The 15,785-nt window shown below is 36.5% G+C and overlaps 1 protein-coding gene across 1 annotated transcript in view; it reads left to right on the top strand.

The window, feature by feature from the left end:
* The window catches only part of ADGRB3 (adhesion G protein-coupled receptor B3), a 574,188-nt gene that overhangs the window by 404,965 nt on the left and 153,438 nt on the right, over positions 1-15,785 (top strand). Inside the window, exons 17-19 of the mRNA XM_058176574.1 lie at positions 8,248-8,374; positions 9,918-10,021; positions 13,467-13,569. Coding sequence (XP_058032557.1) covers positions 8,248-8,374; positions 9,918-10,021; positions 13,467-13,569 — 334 coding nt within the window. The remainder of the gene's footprint in view (positions 1-8,247; positions 8,375-9,917; positions 10,022-13,466; positions 13,570-15,785) is intronic.

The raw sequence follows: 15,785 nt of genomic DNA, 5'->3' as shown, positions 1-15,785 counted from the left end.
GTTGGAAACTCCTGAGGGTTTGGCCTGGAGAAGAGAAGATCGCAGGGAGACATGACAGCTGCATTCAAATATCCAAAGGGGTGAGATGAATAATTCTAGGAAGAATTTTTCAGCTATTCCAAAGGCAGGACAAGCAACGATGGGTTTAAATGGCAAGGAAATAGATGTTGCTGGTTGAACATCAGGAAACATTTTCTAATACGGCAGTAGCAGCAATTCAGCCATGGAACAGGCTGCCTTAGCAGGAAATGATTGGAGGGAGGGAGGTCTCCTTCAATGGAGGTGTTTCATCAGAGGCCGAATGACTATTCGCAGAGGATGCTATTGTCATGGATTCTTGGATAATTGGAAAGGGTGTTAGACTAGATGATCTTGAAACCCCTTCCAGTCATCATATGTTATGATTCTGTGAAGATGCTGTGGAATAGCTAACTATCTAAAAGATAATCCGAAGATCACAGTTCTTGACTATGGGGTAAGTTTCAAATATACGTACTGTATTATTATGGAAATTAGGATACATAACTACAGTTACAGTATGTATAAAGCTGTGAGTCTATTCTATCCAAAAGTAAAGTGACAAAACAGGGCCCTTTGATTATTTTTCAGAATCCTTATTTAGAGTTCTAGCTTTTTTGACACTCATTAAAGTTCATTCTTAGTCACAGTAATAGGGCAGTTTCCAATGGAGTAGAGCTATATGAACTTTATCCTAGAGCAGAAGAGAATCCAAACAAATTTATCCTGGCTGAGAATTTGAGCCACTATTCTGAAACTGGCCAAATAAATTTCGCTATACCATCTATGCTTTAAAACAAAACAAAACAAAAAATCTGGGTAGAAGCCCAGCATTTAATATTAATAGATGTGAGTGACTTTTAAAATCAATATAATCTTAACATCACTGGGAAAAAGACTGCCCAGGAAGAACACTCCTAGAGCAGCCTCCTCCGATTTATTCTCTTACATGATTTTAGAATTCCCTTATTTCAGCTAAGTATTCCCTCATATTGGCCTAGGATGATAGAATATATATAACCTAAGAGATGTTGAGACTATCATGTTGTGAAGGCTGCATTACATAATAAAACTAACAGGTAAATAGCTCATCATTTCTTCATTGTATTTCCCCGGTATTGCTTTAGCAATTAAATATTATTTCCAGAGTTAACTCCCACATTCCAGATAAACAAAAGCTTTGCTGTGTACAAAGAGGAAACATGTGCTTCTATTCAGTACAATTTGTATTGTATTGTATTGTGTTACATCTCTGGAAAGCAACTAATTAGACAATCAATACTTCTCCTGTGAGATGCAAAATTATCAAGGCAACTGGGCTCCATGTAAACATATAATGTGCAACAGCATTTCCTTTCTTGTAGCAGTTGTGAGCATCGGCTGAGAGCATTAAAAAGAGCCACTGCCACTGAGTTTGTGATCAGAGTGGCAACTCTGCACAGGAAAGGTCCAAAAGAAAGAAAGGATAGTAGTCTTTGTGAGAGATAGGAAAACATTGTAAGAGCTGAACCATCTAATATCTTGAAAGCTTAAAATGATATTTCTATACAAGCTAAGAAATAAATTGCACCTCTCTTAGATAAATTAGGACTTGTGAAGATCTGGTGAAATGATACCACAAAGCATTCATTGTAGCATTCTGCTTTATAACCCTTAGCTTCTCTCATAGAAAGTTCTGTGAATTATTTTTCACCCTAGAAAAATTATCCACTCTTAGAAATTATATTTCCCAAGATTCTTTTGGAAGAATTTCATGCGTAACTTGTATGTAAGGTTCCTTGTAAATTGCCCAATTCTCAACAGCCCTGGGCAGCTCGCAACGATAAAAGAAATTACAATAACATCCCAAAAAAATAAATGACAAAAAATGACAAGAGCAATGAAGTGAAGGGCTTCTTGCTTCCTCACCAAAGAACATATATACAGGCTGACTTTTAAGGATCTAGCCAGCTATTCCAAGATACAACTGTTTCATCAGCAGCCATAGCAACAAGAGTATCTGTGCGTATGTGTGTCAAAAATGGCAAAACAAGAGGAATGGAATCACCCTGCAAGTTCCACCTCTTCATACACGCATATACTGTAGTGCCATTGCCTATATAAAAGAGGCAAACCCTAAGCGATCGTGCTGCTTCTGTTATCTTCTGTTTTTGATGTGCCCTTCCAGATGCTGCTAATTTCCAGTATATCTTTTGTCTTCCAAAAAGGCTCATTATATAATTTCCAGAATTACTGGCCCATTGTGCCCATTGCTTTGGAATTCTGGGAGTTCCAACCCCATTAAATCTGGAGAGCATTAGATAAAGAAAGATTGGCTTACAAGATGAGTCTGTCATCTGCACCTCTATAACTGTTTCGTTTGGTTCTGCAACCCAACTAGACAGAGATAGATTTCAGAGGATAATTAGAACTGCAGAAAAAACAATTGCTACCAACCTGCCTTCCATTGAGGACCTCTATACTGCACGAGTCAAAAAGAGGGCTGTAAAAATATTTACAGAACTCTCACATCCTGGACATAAACTGTTTCAACTCCTACCCTCAAAACAACGCTATAGAGCACTGCATACCAGAACAACTAGATACAAGAACAGTTTTTTCCCAAACACCATCACTCTGCTAAACAAATAATTCCCTCAATACTGTCAAACTATTACTAAATCTGCACTACTATTAATCTTCTCATCATTCCCCTCATCCATCTCCTTCCACTTATGATTGTATGACTGTAATTTTGTTGCTTGTATCCTTACGATTTATATTGATATTGATTGTTTCCTGATTGCTTATTTGTACCCTATGACTATCATTAAGTGTTGTACCTTCGAATTCTTGATGAATGTATCTTTTCTTTTATGTACAATGACAGCATATGCACCAAGACAAATTCCTTGTGTTCCAATCACACTTGGCCAATAAAAAATTCTATTCTATTCTATATTTTTAAAAAATAGTGTAAGTTTGGTGAAACCAAAATAGCCACTTGATTGACTAATATAAGGAACTGAAAAGCCAATGATACAGGATCTACAGAAGCAACAAGATGTACTTCGGCTAAATGAATCACATATCTCATTTACTCCAGATTTGTTTTCATTTTTTTTATTTATACATTATTTAGTCTATTTATAATTGTAGACAGATCATTTGGAAAATATATAGAATTTAAGGAGGATAATTAAAAAGTTGTTCTGAATACGTACTCAAAAATATATTTTGTGAACACTGAAATTGCGTGATAAATTTAACTAGTCATGTTATTATGCAAACTTAATTATTCTCTTTGGCTTGGTTCCAGAGTCAGTCTTCTGTGAACAGGAATGTTTCTTCCATCCACAGAAAATTTCCAAGCCAGTAGAACTTTTCTGCTGATGGGACAAGGAAGGAAGCAATTTTCATTGTTTCCCAACCTCTATAGTCCCCTATCTGTGTTCTGACATTGAACATATAATTGGGAAGGTTGAAGGACTCTTCAGAGCAATGTTAAAAGAGTGAAGATTGTAGAGGGAGCAAAGATCTGACAATTATTGCTCCCTCTGATCATGACAAGGGCAACATTCAAATCATAGCTTTGCTGGGGATGATCTCACCAATTCAGTAAGGTGCTGGATTCTTATTTTATGAGTGTTCTAGGTTTTGCAATGGTTTTGCTTGAGTTTGTGTGTAAGAGTAATGTTTTCATACACTTCTCCAAATCTGTGGTTTCTTCAAATGTATATGTATGAATATTTATTTATTTATTTATTATTTATTATTTAGATTTTTATACCGCCCTTCTCCCGAAGGACTCAGGGCGGTGTACAGCCAGATTATAAAAAACAATACAATATACAAATTAAAACAGAAAGTTAAAATAACATATTCTATAAATGGCCGAAAATTTAAAACCATCAAATTTAACCCATAAAATTCATAAAAGTACCCCAATTAAAATTATTTAAAATTCAAAAGGTTTAAAAAATTTAGGCCAGTCCCGCTTGAATAAACAAGTGCGTTTTCAGTTCACGGCGAAAGGTCCAAAGGTCAGGAAGTTGACGCAAACCAGGGGGAAGTTCGTTCCAGAGGGTAGGTGCTCCCACAGAGAAGGCCCTTCCCCTGGGGGCCGCCAGCCGACATTGCTTGGCGGACGGCACCCTGAGAAGACCCTCTCTGTGCAAGCGTACGGGTCGGTGGGAGGCATAAGGTAACAGCAGGCGGTCCCGTAAGTACCCGGGCCCTAAGCCATGGAGCGTTTTAAGGTGGTAACCAAAACCTTGAAGCGCACCCGAAAGACCACAGGTAGCCAGTGCAGACTACGCAGGAGTGGTGTTACACGGGAGCAACGTGTCCATACTTCCAAGTATAGGGTGTGTGCCCTTACTCCCTTTGCACTTTTATATTCCTTTATAGACCTTCAGTAATCGAATGGGCCTTAGACTGGAGCCACAGTAAAGCAAGATTTATTCCACTCAATTAAGAAGACATTTCTACTCTGTCCCTTCTGATAACTACCAAAATTCTGAAAATTTTGGTATTCCCAAAATTAGGTGGTGAAACTAATGGAGTAGAATCAAGGATAGCACCATCCTTCATTTTCTAATTGAATTGTGGTTGTGTTTCTTCTTGTTATAGTTCCTTGATATATTGGATGCTTTCCATCATCAAATGGAAAGTGTCTTGTGTGGAAATATGACTTAAACGTTAGAAATAATCCTTTTCAGTATTAGCTTTTTGAAAAGAAGAAGATTCTTATCAAAAAATACAGATGGATTCAACAAGAGGTGGCACAATTTTCCAGGAGCTGCCAGCATTGTGCATTCTAAGCAAATTTTATTTAGGGGAGTAACACTTAGGGGAATAGTAGTCATGCACAGCTAAGGTGAATTTTTAATTAAATTATATAAGGAAAAAACTTTGACTTGAAAATAAAACTTTTTTTAAAAAAATCCTGTGTTAATCTATTAGAATTATAATTACCAGTATGCACAGTTTTTAGTCTTGTCCTGTTTTTGTAATACATTTTTTGAGGTATCCTAATCTCTCTCATCCTCCACATGTACAATGCAGTGGTCAAATCAGGATCAAGCATTATTCTGGATCATTCCATGGTTTGCTTGTAGTCTTAATGGATGATCTTAGGCAAGCCTAGCTTATAGAGAAGCAATGCTATAACATTTCGTACTTAGTACTAAGCGTATCATTCCACTTAAATAGAGGAAGACCATTTAAATAAATGGAACAACATGGTTGGCTTCCAAGTTTCATTATTAATGCATCAAAGTCATACAACAATTGAATGCTTTGATTGCATTTTCATGTCTTTCTCAAGGCCCTTGAAACTTATATAAGAAGTAGCTGTATGTATTATAGGCACCCTATACATTATGAGAGATAGATGTGAACCAGCTAAGAGAAAGCCATGCCACAAAAACAACATACAAATTAGGCCTTTTGCTAATTTGGAAGCCCAATAACCATTTAACCAATAGATTTTATTAGATTCTGCAGTCAGTGTTTCTTCTCTTCCTGTTTTCCCTTGGTTACCAAACAAACCATTTCTATCACTGGACAGAGTGGTAGAATTGGTATCCAAAGTAATACAATGGAGACAACAAGACCACAAAAATCCAGGTTATATAAACAGAACTTTGTACATTCCCTAAGGAGCACCATGAATTGTGGCTAATGATATTAAATATTTTTTTAGATTTCTGTCTTTTCATCCAAGTTAGTTTTTTCCCCCTACAGGAAGACTTGAATTCATATTTTTCTAGTCTTTAAACTAGAATGGCTAGAAAGTCTTGCAGACTTTAGCCATCAAACTGATGATGTAGAAATTATCTAAGCTTAATAATATGGATATGAGTGTGCATTATAGATGATGTGGTTTTAAGTAAAACAAACCTTGTATTTTCTTCCTTCTTCTCTATTGGTTGAGGTTTATGGTCTAATTCACAGTGGATTGAGTTTGAATTTTAAATATGATGGCAATCAAACAGGCTCTCCCAACTCTAACCATCACATCCTGAAAACAGTAGCCTTCAACCAAATATTAGGCTGCAGCCCAGTACTTTCCATGTTTAGTCCAGCCCTATTAAGCACCCCTCTGAATTGAACTGAATTGAAAATTGAACATTGTTTTTATGTGTTAAGCCATATCAGTTTCCCTTAAACTAGCATCTTCTTGAATATTTAATCATCTCTGATAAATGTATTTCATTTGTGCTTGAACAGCACACGACAAAGTAAAATAATATTCAGGAGGACAAATACAACGAATGTGTGCGGTTCATCCATGGCAGATACATTTAGTAGTGGTAGTTTCCAAGTTTTTAATAAATAGTCTTCTGATTTATAGTTAAATGACATCTAGGGCTAAGCGTTATTTTACGGGCTGGTCTTGAAAGTATTTATAATGCCGAAGGATGAACCCGCAGGGCATGGAAGAATAAGGTGGTGCACAGTGGGCTGGGATGATGTACCTTTCGAAGAAAAAAGGACTAGTGTGTGAGGATTGCTGTTTACAATAATGCCCGTGAAATAAGAGGGAAATCCAAAGCAGGTGGTTCAAAGGCAGAGAGAAGGGGGTGGTATTTGAAGGCGAAAGCTTTCACTCCTCCACTCCAGCTTCTTTTTATTTTAAGGACCTTGGGGAGGGAAAGTAAGAGAGTTTGCTGTTCCTGGCAGAGTCCTCCCACTAGTGCATAAGCAGAAGCTTAGGCAATATGTGAATAGCTGCATAGGAAGCTTGGCAATGAACCTGAGGTGGGCTAGAGAGATTATTTATGCAGAGGGATGCAAGGGAAAAGGAAAATATCCAATTTTAATATGCAATACATACAATCAGTGATAGCAGTTTTGAGTTCTTTCAAAGCCCTCCACCCCCCAAATGCCTTTAATTCACACGAAGGCAAGATTAATATCTTGCTCTCGCTCTTCCTCGCTCTCTCTCTCTTCGCTACCCCACCCCCACTCCTGCCTCGTTCTTTTTCTCCGCACAAGGAAAACGTGGGTTGGTACCATTTTATTGTTCTGCTGGGGAAGATTTGAGCAGGAGCTTTTGTCTTTTTAAAGGGCTAATCTAATCAGGGATAGGTGATTGCTTTTAAAAATCAAAACCAAAAGGTTGGCGAGTGGGGGGGTCTGGCGAGGGGGGAGATCCCTTAATACTTCCAACCAGCCCTCCCCCCCCCACCTTCGATACCCCTAGAACTGAGAGGGGAGGGAGGAGAAAGGATGAAATCAAGTTGGACAGGGGGAAGTCTGGAGGGCGACCAGGTGTCTCTTTGAAGATGTGGTGCCCTGCTGAAATCCACCCAACTGCTAGAGGCGCGGCAAAAAAAAAGAAAGAAAGAAAGAAAGAAAGAAAAAGAAAGGAAGAGTTGGAGGAGGAATGCTGTTGCCGGTTTCCAGGGTGAAATCCTCAGGCTTGAACGTTAAAAACACAACCGGAGCAGAATCTCTACCTTAACAGCAGCAGCAACGAGCGTAGCCGAGAAGCAGAAGAAGACCTAAGAATCGGCCAATCTCAAATCAGTCTTAATCAGGCAGATATCTCACGGCCATCCGCATTTAAATTGCACACGCGTCCACGAGAGAGAGAGAGAAAGAAAGAAAGAAAGGTTGTAGCCTCACATACGCGTGAAGCCAGACCCAGGCAGTGATGGTATGCACTGGGGGGTGGGCGGGGGGGGGGGCCGGGAGAGAGAGAGAGAGGGAACGCCATAAGAGGCTTTTGTTTTATTCCCCCCGCGATGAGTTTTTGCAGTGCTCCGAGCAGTTTAAGGGAAGCGGCGGACGGCGGGGAAAAGCTTCCGCTTTTCTGGCTGGCAGAAAGAACTCTGAAGCTGGACGTGGCTTCAGCACCAAGAGCTTTGGACAGCTCACTGCGTTCGGCAGAGCTGCCTGCTTGCCTTCTATCCCCCCCCCTCCACGCCGCCTCTATTCCTCCTCCCCCCCCCCGCATTACTGTACAGCTGGAGATGCATCTAAATTAAGTCCTATTCAACAACAAGTAGATCTCTTCTGTCCGGGAACCCACACTAGACTCTGCTCTCAATTAAACTGCCTTTTCTTTTCACGGAATTGACCGCCCGCCGTAATTATCCCGGTTTTCTCTCTCTCTCTCTCTCTCTGTCTCTCTCCCTCTCTCTCTCTCTCCCTCCCTCCTCCTCCTCTGCCTCTCATCCTCCCTCCCTCCCTCCCTCTCTCTCTCTCTCCCTCTCTCTCTCTCTCTCTCTCTTCTTGCAGGAACGACTCTTTGGGAACCTGGTCCACCCAGGGATGTAAAACTGTGCTTACCGATGCATCCCATACAAAATGCTTATGTGATCGTCTCTCTACCTTCGCCATTTTGGCTCAGCAACCTAGAGAAATAGTAAGTAACAAAGGAGGGGAGGGAAACTAAAAAAAAAAAAAATCCCTGAGTTTAATGGAAAGGCTGGGAGAATGTTTTAATGCATTCCGGATTAACTCCAGAGATTTTTCAGTAACCTGTATTCAGGAATTATATCACTGCTGCGGGTCAGAAAGAGATTGGATCTTCTCCCTCGTAGCTTACAGTTTATGGAAATGAATTACAGATTTTTGCCACATAAACAACTACTGTCAATTTCAGATGTCGAGCAGGTCCTATTTGTAAAGAGGAAATTTAGCAGCTGTAATAGATTACATTTAAGAATAAATTAATGAAATAGGAATGGGCGAGATATTTCTGATCATTAGTGCCAGTAGAATAGGGAACCTAGCCACTCTTGTTAAACAGATTGCAGTTGTGCGTTTTCAGTACAGGGAATATATATTATTTGTTGACATTTATGAGAGACAATTTTATATGCATAAAACAAGAACAAAAATGTAAAATAACTAAAAATAACTATGTATGGATTTTTTTAAAAAAAGCCCTGCCTATTAAAATAGATTTTCAAGTACCTGGGCAACCTAAGGGAAACAGTGTTAAATGTACAGTCAGCAATCATCTTACCTGTAACCTAGAAGTGTCTGACTGAAATAAACTCAAAATCCATTTTAAGCAATACATTTTATATTGCCTAGATGACACATCATATCTAGATAAAATGTAATTTACACTGGAGCCTTTAGGCTTTTCAGCAGCATATTGCTAAATCAAGCAGGGTATCTCTGAAAACTTCTTGGTTTAATTAGCCAATGACATATACATTTTGCAGTTAAAAAAACTGATAAAAGAAGTAGAAGTGCTGGTATGTGTGAGAATGTGTGGAATTCCCTTTCTTCCTCAAGGTCATTTATTCTTCAACTGTGAAAATATTAAACATAAGAAGAAATTTTTTTCTGTTTGTTTTAAAGGTCCAGATTTTTCAATTACTCTATGCGTTTTTGTTAATTTCTCCCATAGTTGTTTCTTTTATCCATTTAAAGCCACAAGAAAAAATGTATAGCTTTAAGGCAAAGTTATTGTACTGTCAAAAAGTTTGGTCATAAGTATTGGATAAGGAACTGGACAGCATTTAATTTGTCAAAATAAGCCAAATTATTTCTTCAGCTCATTACTTTGGCTTTCAAGGGAAGATGTAATTCCAAACTGTTGGTCTTTTTCTAAAGCTAAGAATCTATAATGGCAATAAATATAATGGCCTCCCATGGAACTGTTGATATCACTAACCTTCTTGGAAAGAAACAAAACTATTTCTTTATTTGGTGAGTGAAATTGGTCTTGATCTTATTCAAGGCCAACACAATAGGTATTAATTTGGTATTCTGAAATCCCAGGGGCTTAAAAGCATTAGGGTCTCAAATTGAGGCTAAAGTAGGGAGGAATGGCTGCTTACTGGTAATACCATTGACATGAAATAACTATGTGCCAGATTTGCAACATATTATTTTTTGCTGCAGTTATTAGAATATGGTTTCCTCTGATAGATATTTGTTATGATCCACAGATCATGGAATCATCTGGTGCTCCCTCAGTAACCCTAATAGTAGGCAGTGGCCTTTCATGCTTGGCTTTGATCACCCTAGCAGTTGTCTATGCAGCACTATGGAGGTATGTAATTGATCAGTGTCTTTGTAAAACTACAAAAGAAGCTTTTCTGCTCTAAATAAAAGTATATGTCTCTTCTATAAGAATTTCTCATTAGATATTGTAATATGCAAATAATTTAGTTTAAAATGTTACGTTTTGTTGTTAATGTTGTGCTGCTTATGATTAAGTTTATATTTACCTACAATTAAAATAAATTTAACACAAAAATAGTTTGTTGTGAAAGTGATTGCCTGCAAAGGCTCCTGGATTGGGGCTGAAAGGCGAAAGCGGAAGCAGTATGCTCCATCCCATATTCAGGTAGACCAGGCTGCCCTGATAAAAAACACTAATGATTAAATATAATACCTTTAATGACATTAAGGACATCAGTTCTGATCAAAAAATCTTTGTGGGTGCTGAAGTTGCAACGCACATTTAAATTTCCATTATATTCAAAGAATGTCCCTTCCACTTCTATGAAGATATGTGTGTACCTCTATCCCTTTGGTTGAGAAGCCTAGATCCATATGGAGCTCTAATTTGAGACCACCATTCATTATGGTAAACAAAACAATTGTGTGACAAGTACTCCTAGTACTTCAGCATTCCCACTAATGTAATCCTAGTTCTTGTTGATTCAGTGGCACAATATTGCTTATTGCATAACAGGCCCTCACTAAGTTCTATCTTTGAACCACTGCATATATTCATTTTTTTCTTAATACAGTGAATGCTCCCATGAATACACAAGTACAGAGACACAATCTGAGACACCTCATAATGATTTCCACACAACAACAGCAATTGTGGGATTGAAAGTTTTTGTTTTTTTTTGGATAGATTTTCACTAATTGAATGCATCCTCATTTATCACCTGAGATTCAACTGATTGTATGTGCTATCCCTTAGATCACATTCACAGTGGAAGCAAGGGAAAAATCCCAATTTGAGAGAGATGACCATTTGCAATGTAGAAGGGGGGAAAATGAAGTAACCATTGAATGGGAAAATGATACTGAATTACAGCATGCTTACAGATTATTCTTTCCCATGACATCTGAATAAGTAGATGCTTCATCCAATTGATTCAGAAGAAACAGAACAATTCACAACTAGTTTACTATTAATCACTAATATATATTCATGCATGACACTGAGGAAATAAATTAATTAATACATCTACATATATTAAAATGTGTAGGTGAACACACTAAAATACGATGCTATCAGAAGTTGAACATAGTAAGCATAATAGTTTTAGCTTGTGTAAGCTGTAAGGGTAAAACACCATTCCTCCTGTGCCTTATTGTTTTGAAGTGATGGCCAGGGTCAATGGGGATGGCTTCTGTGGAGTTTTACAGTATTTATGGTCCAAGTGGCTCTAAAGTTGAATTATAAATACTGTAAGATATGTTTATGACTATATCTTTAGCTGTGTTCAAATGAAAGTAATTTGAAACTAGGACTAGGGATACATCAGTAGAGTGACCAGAGGGTGGAAAGTAAGATAAAGCCACGCAGAATCATTTAGTGAGATGGATGGTTATAAAAATAAAATAAAATAAATAAAATCAGTGGAACAAAATAACTGTCCAGGGGGAAGAACTAGGGGACCTTGCATGTTCATTTGAAAAAGCATTATCCAGGACCCTTTAAGACACAGAGGTAGCCCATCATGTCTGTAGTAAATTGATTTGATTTCATACTTCTGTAAAATTACTCATTATGTTCTTCAGTAACCATGTAGCAAAATTGCTTGTTTGGGAATTATTCATATTAAAAAAAAACCTTGTAAATCTGAGATTTTGATTGAGCAAATAATAGTATAGTTCCTTGATAAATTTTGTAGCAGCTTTAGAATATACTCAGTTTGGTATAATCCAAAATATTTTTATCAACATAAAAATTATGTCTTTCATTAATCAAGTTTCATACAGGATTTGCATAATTCGGACAAATATGTTTATATATATAAACCACAATATCCAATGTGCAGTATCAGGTAGTTACAATAAATTTTACTGAATTAAGAGAATAAATTATATCTTTACATATTAAATATATTTTATAAAGTATGGTATTTTGGAGAAGTTTAAATTGTTTAGTACTGCTAAACTTTCTAGTTACTCTCTATGAAACTCACCATTTTAGGAGCAAATATCTTAGATCAGGGCTGTCAAATTCACGCCCTGTGGCCCGGATGTGTCATATGCTGGCCACACCCAGTTTAGTGAAGGGAAAAATTGTGATACATCACATGACAACACCGTGACAATGCTGTGACAACGTGAGTTTGACAACCCTGTCTTAGATCAAAATATATATTAATGGAAGTTTGCTTGTGCAAACTTTCGCCTTCTTCCCAATATAACTTTGAATATCCATTATCCTCAAACACTTTGATATGAGGCATGTGGCTACAGTAGAACACAGAGTTTGTGAAACTATCTATAAATATACCCCCTTACTACAATTTTTGAGCCTGTGCTTACTCCAGACTCAGTTTTTGGAGGTAACTTGAAACATCATTCCTCATTAAAAAAAACATATCAAGATTTGTAACTTATTTGAATAATTATCAGAGGGGATGAAAATGTATGCCTTTTACAATATATTTATAAGCATGTACAAAATATTATGAACTTTCTCTTAAATTGAATGACAAAGCCATGATTGTCCATCAAGTAAATGAGATGTTATTAATTTACTAAAATTAAGTTTGTGCAAGATTTACTCTTTAGCGATGGAATGAGTTATCTCATCTAATGTCTATATACTTTGTAAAACATAATTAAGCAGTACTTTAATTAGTGAAACAAATCTGGCCAATGTTCCATTTTGAATCTGAATAATTCATTTCTATATAACCATCAATTTAGCTTCGTTAATCATATGAACATCCACTCAGATATTCCTGCTGCATTTGTGGGCATAATCCTCCAGTAATGTCCATTGTATGTCTTATGAGAATGGGAAGGACATGAGTAAATTTATCATTCATACTTAATTCAATTCATAGTCATTTCTCTATGGCATCTGTAAAAATAATTCCCTAGTGGACTGCAACCACTCAAACAGCTGCATCCTTTTGAAGTGGATGTTAGAGTATCTACTAATTTCAGTATCAAAATAATTTGAGATTGCAGACTTCAAAATCTACCATATATGTTGCTAATTTCTTAATGTTATTGAAACATTCTTTGTTTCTCTGTTCCCAATGCTGATATTAATTATTATTAGTTGGTACAATGCCAACTAAAAGATGTTTAAATGCTCATTTAAATGTTCATTTAAAAAGTTAATTTTAAACTACTGAAGTTATTTTTATGCTTTAAAATGGTTATTAAATACTTAAGAATTATTAGTATTAATGATTTGTTTTAATAAGAATTTACTACATTGATATGGAATACATTTTTAAAAAAATCTTTTGTGTGTATGTATGTGTGTGTGTTTACTTGGACAGGTACATCAGATCTGAGAGGTCCATAATTCTAATTAATTTCTGCCTATCTATTATATCATCAAATATTCTCATATTGGTTGGACAAACACAGACACATAATAAGGTATGACTAAACTGCCTTTATATTTTAATTGCTTGCAATCTGTTTTTGTACAGCTGGGTTCTTTTCAGTTTTGGCAACAACAACAACCCAAAAAAAAAAAAGACCCTTTGCAGAAATTGATAGTTATCTGGTGAAATATTAGGAAGCAGAAAAAAAAGATTCAACATGTTTTGTTGAAAATGTTTTTCCCTTCCAAACCTCCATTTCCTATAATTCCTTCTGGATAATTGGTGCTTTCAAAAGCAAACATATGTATATTTCAAAGTTCAAAGATATGATGCATCAAAATCATATATTCTACCTCATTATGGTAGCTATAATGAATAGTGCTACAATGTTTTTTGTCTTTTCTTAGCACACTGGCATTCAATAAAGACAGATAAATTCTTAGAAAGCAAAGTGTACTTAAACATCTGAGTGTAGATATATAGCTGGTGAATGTTAAAGCAAAACTAGATTAACTTATAAAAGGGATTGTTGGTGTATTCTTTGCCTGCATTGTTCAGTTTCTTTCTTTTTATCTTAATGGTGTTTGCTTAGTTTTGGCCAAAAAAATAAGTTTTATTTTTTTTAATGAGATATGACTCTCAAGCATAATTCAGTTTTCTTGACCTGAAGCATGGCAATCTGTTGACAACGCTGGTGTTCTGATTCTAAAGTCAATGCACAATACTTTTGCTGAGTTTAATAACATTTACTTTAATACATACATTTCATACATAAGCATAAGCTTACTTTCAACTATTTTTCTATTAGTTTTTGAATCAGACTAAGATTAATGTTGTATGAGATGTTCTAAGTGGTCTGAGTCAACCACAGTAATTTGTACAGGTGCGAAATGTAGCATTTGTGTAAATTCAGAGCTTAACCCAAACATAATCTCAAGAACTGTGTTTTTCTAATTCCTTTAATTTTAAAGTTTAAAAGACTTAAGGAAATTAGTACTTAAGGTTTCATGTGGACTTAGTATGTGGACCCTGTAATCTATGACTTTCCAATTGTCAATTCTGTGATTTACTGCTCATAATACTATTTCCAGCTGTTGAGAAACTACTTAGCTAAAGATTAGTTGTATAAAAAGAACAAAGGTGATTTATACTCTCTTCCTAAGAGCTGTTGCATTGTCAAAGACATAATTGGAGGGGCTTATCATTAGAGCACGCACGTTGCACAGATCCTGTTCTGCAGTGCATGAACCATAACAAATGTTTGGGATTGTACTGTCACTCCAAGTAAAGCTGAGGAGCTAAGATAAATGTTTTGACATTAGCTGCACTGTTGATCCCAATCTCTCCTTCTCTCAAAATAATTAACAATTTTAGGTATTTCTTTGTAACATTTACCTTCATGAATCTCATTATATCTTTCAAGTTTATATGCAGATGAGATACTGTCCCAATTTATTATAATCAGTGGTAATTTCACCATTGGCTTATCACATTGTTCAAGGAAAGAAAATCAAATTCTTTCACAGAACTATAGTGTTTTGATGAGGCATTGTTGGATGCAGTAGAATTAAAGTTCATTTATTCTGCCTGGACCATTCCAATCCGTAGTATTGCAGTATCTCAAATCATAGAATAGGCGTCTTAATTAAATTAGCACATGAAGAAGTACATGCAAATAACAGTACAAGGTAGAAGGAAGAAAGTTAAACAGCTGTCCAGCAATAATCTCTGTGAAAGAAAGATGTTCCCAAACTAACCCATTTTATGAAAGTCCCTGCACAGTGTGTTCACTTTCACTGTTTGCCTAAATCAGTTAATCTCCATGAATTCTGAAATATGAATGCATGACTCAGGTCTTCAGAAGAGACCTTCATTCATCTACAGGATCAATTTTATACACATGCCAAATAGTCACTTTGCTATGCATATCATGTTGTTTCAAAGCAAAGATGAATACTGTATTGGATATGCAATATATACTGTCAACTGTGGGTCTTTCCCACCTATTATCTTGCAGAAAGAAATAGTCATGCCTGTGTGAAGGTCACTGAATACAGAGTTGGGTGAGGGAGGATACAGTTGTGTCAAATGTATTTCTTTTTAGAAAGTATTTTAAATAGTTGGTGGATTTTTTTTGCCCCCTTTCTTCCCCATTCACCCACCCCAAGCTTAACAATGAAACCAACATAATTTTACAACCCTATATAGCCTCTCCCCTCCTCTCCCTTCCTCTCCTGTCCCTCCTCTACCCTCCTCTCCTCTCTTCAC

The sequence above is a fragment of the Ahaetulla prasina genome, chromosome 1 (assembly GCF_028640845.1).
Source record: "Ahaetulla prasina isolate Xishuangbanna chromosome 1, ASM2864084v1, whole genome shotgun sequence".
Classification (NCBI taxonomy): Eukaryota; Metazoa; Chordata; class Lepidosauria; order Squamata; family Colubridae; genus Ahaetulla; species Ahaetulla prasina.
The sequence above is the reverse complement of the archived record's forward strand: the minus strand, read 5'-3'. Positions and strand labels throughout refer to the sequence as shown.